The sequence below is a fragment of the Coniosporium apollinis genome (genome assembly GCF_000281105.1).
Source record: "Coniosporium apollinis CBS 100218 chromosome Unknown supercont1.42, whole genome shotgun sequence".
NCBI classification, from domain to species: domain Eukaryota; kingdom Fungi; phylum Ascomycota; class Dothideomycetes; genus Coniosporium; species Coniosporium apollinis.
The window spans coordinates 263874-271636 of record NW_006913304.1 but is presented as its reverse complement, the minus strand read 5'-3'; the positions used below and the strand labels follow the sequence as shown (position 1 = coordinate 271636).

At 29.3% G+C, this 7763-nt stretch overlaps 1 protein-coding gene across 1 annotated transcript; it reads left to right on the top strand.

The window, feature by feature from the left end:
• Window positions 1-6154: 6154 nt before the first annotated feature.
• W97_07647 (uncharacterized protein) lies at window positions 6155-7615 on the top strand (the record flags this gene model as incomplete). The annotated part of the gene is made up of 4 exons (XM_007785516.1): window positions 6155-6400; window positions 6453-6965; window positions 7028-7377; window positions 7441-7615. 4 exons carry the CDS (start codon window positions 6155-6157, stop codon window positions 7613-7615), a joined length of 1284 nt encoding a protein of 427 aa, XP_007783706.1.
• Window positions 7616-7763: the final 148 nt, after the last annotated feature.

The following is a 7763-nucleotide window of genomic DNA, read 5'->3' as shown; positions in this document are numbered from 1 at the left end:
AGAGAGAGAATCCCTCTTAGAAAGTATATATATTCTATATAAGTAAGTAAAAATTAATTCTCTTAATATAACCTAATACTAGAATCTAAAGTGAATAGTATAGTATAACCTAAGCTAGATAATAGATAAAAAGCTAAAGTCTTAATAAACTATAAACTAAATTAAGCTATGAACTTAGCTAAACTCTAAGCTAGATACTAAAATAGAAACTAATCTATAAAGTAAACTAAAGGTAAACTAAATAGAAAACTAGACTAAACAAGAGATATAAAGTAATCTAAATATAGGACTAGATTAGAAACTAAGTAGTTAAAAATAAAGTAAAGAAAGTAGTAAAGTAAGTAATAAACTAAGAGATTAACTAAAATATAACTAAGATATAGACTAGAATATAAACGAAGAAATAGACTAAGGAATAGACTAAGAAGTAATTTAAGAAGTAAACTATATATATACTAAAAGAAAACTAAAAAAGACTAAAATCTAAATAAAAAATAAATTATCGCTTATATAAAGGATAAAGAATACTACGGGGGGTTTAAGGGGGGAAATGCTTCTTATATCTAAGGAAAAGAGTACTAGAAAAGTTTTAAAGAGAGATAAACTCTTAAAAACCTTAATAAACTAAAAGCTTTCTACTAATACTCTAAACCGTTTTAGTATAAAACAGATACACCTTATACTATATAATAAAAGTAATCTAGTATAAGCTATATAGATTGATAGAGTTAATCGTAACAATACTATAGCTATAGGCTTTAGTAGCTATTAATATACTTAATAAAATATAAGTTTCACTATATACAGCCTTAGCGAAAACTATAGTTGCCTCTAAAATTTCTATAGCAAAAACGCTTATAATACAATAATAAACACTATAGGTCAAAATTATAAAAAGTATTAGAACAAACTCTTAGTTTTGTTATATACTATTAATACATCTACTTTGTAGCGCTCTACGACCGCTAGTGTAAAAGCTTTAGGAATTTAAATTTTTAGCTAAAGCTTAATTATAACCGTAATTGCGACCGTGGAGCTATAAGAGCTAGTAGTTATAGCTAGTACGCTGCGACTATAGCTAGTACTACAGCTTGGCTGCGAAGATACTAACTACTAATAATACTAACTGCGCTAACCGCGCGTGTACCTTAGGTTACTAGTTTCATCCCTAGCGGGACTATACTTTTTCTTTTTAGCTATAAGGTAGATATCAACTCTTAGGGGTATTATATAATATATAAAACTTATTAAGGTATAAAAGCAGCTAAATAGCTAAGAAAGCCTAAAAAAAACTCAAATTCTTAATGAAAAACTTAGAAATTCTATAAATTTATCTATATAATAGTAAGACTATAACTTCTTATATAGCTAAAAGATAAATATATAGTCTAGTAAGAGTAAAGAGTATACTATAGCCTAGAAACATATAGTAGCTTAGATTACATACTTATTAAACTAAATAGAAATAGAATATAAAATATATAAGAAACTAAACTAATAGCTAAAATAGCTAAGCAATATACTAAACTAGAGATTATACTTAAAGCTAAGCTATATCTTAAACTATAACTAAAACTATAATTTAGATATAAGTTAATAATTACTATATCTTATAATTCTATAGAAGGACTAGAGTAAAGAATATTATAAAAAGTAAACTATAAGAGTAAGTAGATAGTAAAGTAAAAAGTAAACTACTAAGTAAAGTAGAAACTAGATTAAAAACTAGACTAGAGACTATCCTAGAAACTATACTAGAAACTATACAAAAGGCTTAGCTAGAAATTAAGCTAAAAACTAGAATAAGAAGTAAACTAAAAAGAAACTCTATTAAAAGCTAAACTTAATAGTTATCTAAAAAGTATACTAAGAACTAGAGTATACTAAAGTCTATAAAGAGGATTACATAGTAGACTAAGTAATAAACTAATGAGTATAAACTTATTAGTAAACTAAAAAGTAAGCTAAGAAGTAAATTAAGAGATAAACTAGAATATAAAATAAAGAGTAAACTAGATAGTAGATTAAAAGATTTAGTAAAAGATAAACTAAGGACTAAACTAAGAAATACACTAGAAAATAGACTAGAAATTAAGCTAAAAGTAGGTAAAAAAGAAACTAAAAAGATACTAGAATCTAGAATAAAAAAAAATTCTTTCATATAGGATAAGGAAAGCTAGAGGGAGTTTAAGAGAAGGAACGCCCCTTATCTTAAAAGAGAAAATAGGGAGTTTAAGGGAGAGAATCCCTCTTATAAAGTAGAATAGCTAATTCTACTCAAGTAAAAAAGATTAATTAATAAAATAAGACTAAAAGTAAGAATAAATAGTAAACTACAAACTAAGCTAAAAGCTAAAATAAAAATTAGACTCTAAGCTAAGCTAAAAACCATGCTAAAAACTATACTCTAAATTAAACTAAGAACTAATCTAAAAACTAAACCGAAATTTAACTAAAGATAAAATTAGAAAGATTAATTAAGAGATAAACTAAGAGGTAAACTAAGAGGTAAACTAAGAGATACACTAAGAGATAAACTAAGAGATAAACTAAGAGATAAACTAAGAGATAAACTAAGAGATAAACTAAGAGATAAACTAAGAGATAAACTAAGAGATAAACTAAGACATAAACTAAAAGAAAAATAAAAATAAAAATAAACTCTTAACTATAGAATAAAGAAAATCAGGGGGGGAATACCCTTTATACCTAAGAAAAAGAAAGATTAAAAGCTATAGAGAAAAGACATACTCCCAAGAATCTAAATTTACTAAATACTCTTTACTAATACTCTAAATTGTTTTATTATAAAACGGGCACACCTAGTAGACTTTATTATTAAACTATCTTTATTCTAGAGAACTCTTCATAGAAGTAACATGTAACTCTATACTTACTATTATAGACTTATTAATAAAGAGAGTATACTCTATATTATATAAAGAAATATTTAATACTAAAGAACTAGTATACTCCTTCCTCTAGAACATTATAGTAATATAGAGCCTATCTAAAAAAATTAGCTTAAATAAATATAAGCGATTGATATTAAACTTCTAGCCTATACTTATAGAATAGCTAGAACTGTCCTATAAGCTTTTAATAGCTTATTATCTATAAATAGATAGATAGATTAAGTATATAAACTAAGTACTAATATAGTAATTAAGAGCGTATATAAATTACTAATAGGCAAACTAGATATTACTATTACTAACTATATAGTAAGTATATAATATAGATGTAGGTAAGACAATAGAATAAATACTATTTTATACTATCTGTATATACTATATCTAGCTATTATATAGATCCAAAGATGTCTAGACTCTAGTAAAAGTAGCTAGATTAATAGTAAGAAAAAATCATAAATAGACTAGAATTATAAAACTATAATAAATTCTTTTATTAATAGTTAGTATTTTACTATAATAAATACAGATCTAGAGGATTTATACTAAAAGATAGATTTAGAGCATTTATAGAAAAAATAAATATAATAAAGTTTATTTTATCTATATAAATATTGAGATAGTGAGAGTAAGTAGAATATTAGATTATACTAGAATAGAATTCTTTAAGATTATTAGAATACTAAAAATATAGGCTATAAGCTAGAATTACTAGATAGAATAGAAATATACTTAGTATTCTATATTTTACTACTAGAACTAGCTTTTATAGAAGCACTAGTCTTAGCTAAGATACTAAATAACTATCCAATTGAATAAAATCTATAATGATATAATGCACAGAATATTCCAAATAATAGTACAAGTTTACTAATAATAGATAGTATTATTTAATTAAATAAAAAGACTATCTAGATTTAGAAATATATTAAAGTTATATATTAACCTTAATAAAAGTAAGTAAGCGAAAGAGAAGTATCATATAAGGTTAGAATCTTAATGAAAAAAGAAGTAGTAAAGAGGTTTGAAAAAAACTATCTATAATACTCTAGAATAAAAAATAGAAAGCTAAAGAATCTAAAAGAGTAAATAGTTCTAAAATAAAAACTTCTATTAAGATATTAGTAAAGAAAGTAGCTTACTCTTACTCTAAGTAATCTATCTCTCTAATGAAAGCTAGCTTATATATAATAATAGTAAAGTGCTAAATCTTTAGTACCTATTATTTTTATCTTAGCTAGTAATTCTTTGTAATAGTATTTACTATACTCTTTTTAGCTTTAATAAAATAATAATAAAGTTTCTTTCTCTTCTTAATTATCTTTCCTAATTTTTTATAGGTGATAACTAAGTTATAGAAAGTATTAGATTAAATATACTTAGTATAGTAACTAGCCTATAAGTCTACTTTATAAATTAGAAAGTTAGTCTTATAACAACTATATAGAATTAGTATAGTAGATTTCTTAAAAGCAAAGAAATCTAATTAGATAATAGTTATATACTATAGAAGAAGATTTCTTAATAAATAGTTTAATAGTATTAGATTTTAGAGTCTATTATATAATAAAGAAGAAAAATACCTTTTAGGATAAAATATATAAGAGAAGGAAATAGTATTATAAACTAGATTATAGCGGATCTAAATCAAAATAATTAGATACTAAGTATACTAAGTTAACTAAATAATATACAAAACTACTTACTCTAACCTATAATATATAGATAATACTATACTTATTTCTTAGAATAATATCCTTAACTTAAAGTAATAAGCTTATATTCCTATTATATGCTTAATAAGTTACCTATAATATTAGCTTACTCTTATTATATCTTATACTTTTCTTTATTAATTAATAAGAGTTACTACTTTGTAGTAATACACTATTATATTTAACTTATAATAAAAATCTAGTATTCTTATAATATATTTAATTAATTACTATCTAATACTAATCAAATTCTATTATATCTTATACTGCTCTTTAATTCTTAATTGAAATTACTATTTTATAGTAACACTCCGTTATAAATATCTCTTAGTAATTACTTAATTTTCTTAATAACTTTTCAACTAGATAAGCTATAGCTATAAGATCTTACTAATAATATTAGTAAGCTATCTACCTTAAGAATCTATTTGAAAAACCTCTAATAAGATAATAATTACTAAGAAATTAGTCTTTTAATTTTCTTAGTATCTACTATGTATTAAAAAGAGAGAATTAGATAGGTTGAGAATACTAGTAGGTATCATTTATTATTTTTAAACAGTATAAACTACTATTTCAAAGAAAGGCTAGAGCAGAGTATTTTATTCTATATCTACTAAGCTCTTTCTAAGCTATTCTAATATAACTAACTATTGGCTACTTTATATATTATATTAGATAGATCTATCTACTTTATCTAGTTGTATTATATTATAACTATACTACTTATAGACTAATTTATAAGAGTTTATTATACTATAGAGCTATTTTTAAGCTTAGTTAATTAGACTAGTAGGTATTATCTTTAGAGTATAAATAACTAAATCTATGCTTCTAGATGTATATTATATAGTATTAGAATAATAAATAATTATGCTAAGTAGCTATTATAACATTAACTTTTGAATTTATTAGAGTATTCATATAAAAATATATTCCAGCTAGTAGTATATCTCAACTAGCAGTAAGATATAGTAGCTATTACCGCCTATATATTAGTAATAAATAATTCTACTTGCACGCTAGAGTTAGACTATAGAAAATTCCAAGTTTAGTAGAGCTATTTTAATCTAGCTTAGAGTAAATCTAATATAGACTCTATATAGTTTAGCGCCTACTTAGACTAACCTTTAGTTAATTTTAAAGTCTATAAAGAAGCTTTATTTTATCTAACTACATAGTAAACTTCAATCTTAAGATTATAAAATAGATTTAAATATAATAAATTACTACTATAATAAGCTATAAATAAGCTAATATTAATAATATATTATATTTATATATAAGTCTATAATATGCGAGATTAAAAAAGTAGATTTTTATAATTATAGAGATTGGTATTTACGCGTTATTTATAGGAAGCATCGTTTATAATCAACGGAAGGTTAGTTTAACCAGGCGCTGAACCCTGTAGAACCTGTAACTAGTGTCACGTTGTTGGCAGCGCCTTACCGAGGGATTGCTTTTGCTTTGTATCATGCCGTGTTCCCCCCTCTCATTCACAGAATAACAGATTTTGCTGCAGCGATGGATTCGGCGGTAACTCTGGAGGATCTTGCTGAACAGATCGCTGCTGCCGCAAAGACCGTTGGCAGTTTTCTCACATCAAATGGTTTCCCGCAACCATCCTTTGCGAAAGATGCTGCCCTTGAATTCCCATCAGCGCCGGAAGATGTACTCATCGCTCGTCGAAAGCTGCGTGAGGCAACGAAAACACTGCATGACTTGGTGGTTGGTCCGAGCGAGAGTTTGCGATGGCTGGCCTGCAATGTTGTTAGCCTTCGCCCGAGTTATGGCGTCTGTTGCTGATTTAGGTTGGTAACAGTATCACGACCTCTCCAGCCTACGGTGGATATATCACTTCAAGATCGCCGAGGCCGTTCCTCTAGACCGCGAGGTAGCCTTTGCAGAAGTTGCTGCTACAGCTGGTGTAGATGAACGCCAACTCCGTCGCATTCTACGCCACGCGATGACCAACAATCTCTTCCATGAACCACGTGCGGGCTTCGTTACCCATACTGCGGAGTCGTGTCTAATCGTTCGCGACAGAGGACTCCGGGATTGGGTTGGGTACACGTCAGAAGAGTCGTTTCCTGCATCAACCAAGTTGGTTGAGGCAACCGAGAAGTACGGAGCAACAGAGGAAAAGAACGAAACAGCATACAACATCGCTTTTGACACTCCACTCCCTATGTTTGAGTACCTGTCACGCCATAAAGATCGTGCAGAACGATTTGCAGGGACTATGGGCGCAATGACCGCTACTGAAGGCTATAATGTCAGTCATCTTGTGAACGGGTTTGCCTGGGACGAGATCGGACACGGTACAGTGGTTGACGTATGCTTAGTCATTCGGCCATGGTCTTATATCAGACGGGCTAATTCGAGGGGTTTAAACAGGTCGGGGGCTCTATAGGACACGCAAGCATCGCTATCGCAGAGAAGGCAACTGGCTTGAGGTTCATAGTCCAGGACCTTCCAGAAATCGTTGCTCAGGGCGAAGCTTCACTACCTGGATCCATGAAAGCACGGATATCGTTCATGGCCCATGACTTTTTCACTCCTCAACCGGTCAAATGTGCGGACGTTTATCTGTTACGGTTTATTCTACATGATTATCCTGATCGATATGCGGTCAAGATCTTGGAAAACCTAGTACCTGCGCTTAAGGACGGAGCACGTCTTATCGTCATGGATGGAGTCTTACCAGAGCCGAACACGTTGCCCAAGAGCGAGGAGAGGATTATTCGGTAGGTCGTACTTATTTTCCATAACCCTACAGCGACTTCTTGGATGATTCTGACTACGTACAGAATCATGGACATGGAAATGATGACAACTTTCAATGCGCGGGAGCGGGAAATAGAAGACTGGAGGGCACTATTTACGAAGTCCGATCCAAGGTTAAAGCTGCGAAATGTGGTCAAGCCTTCGGGTAGTGTCAATTCGACTATGGAGGTTATCTTCGAAGGAGGAGAAAGTACTTAGATTGTGAGATTGTGGTGGTGCGGGGTAGGCATTACGTGCATCGCCACCCCGAAGAGGCTGAGGGGCTGTAATGCTGCTAAAGGCTTCAGAGTAGTCAGGGAAAGTCGGGATGAGTGGTGTTAATCAGCGACAGCAGAAAGTGCTATCC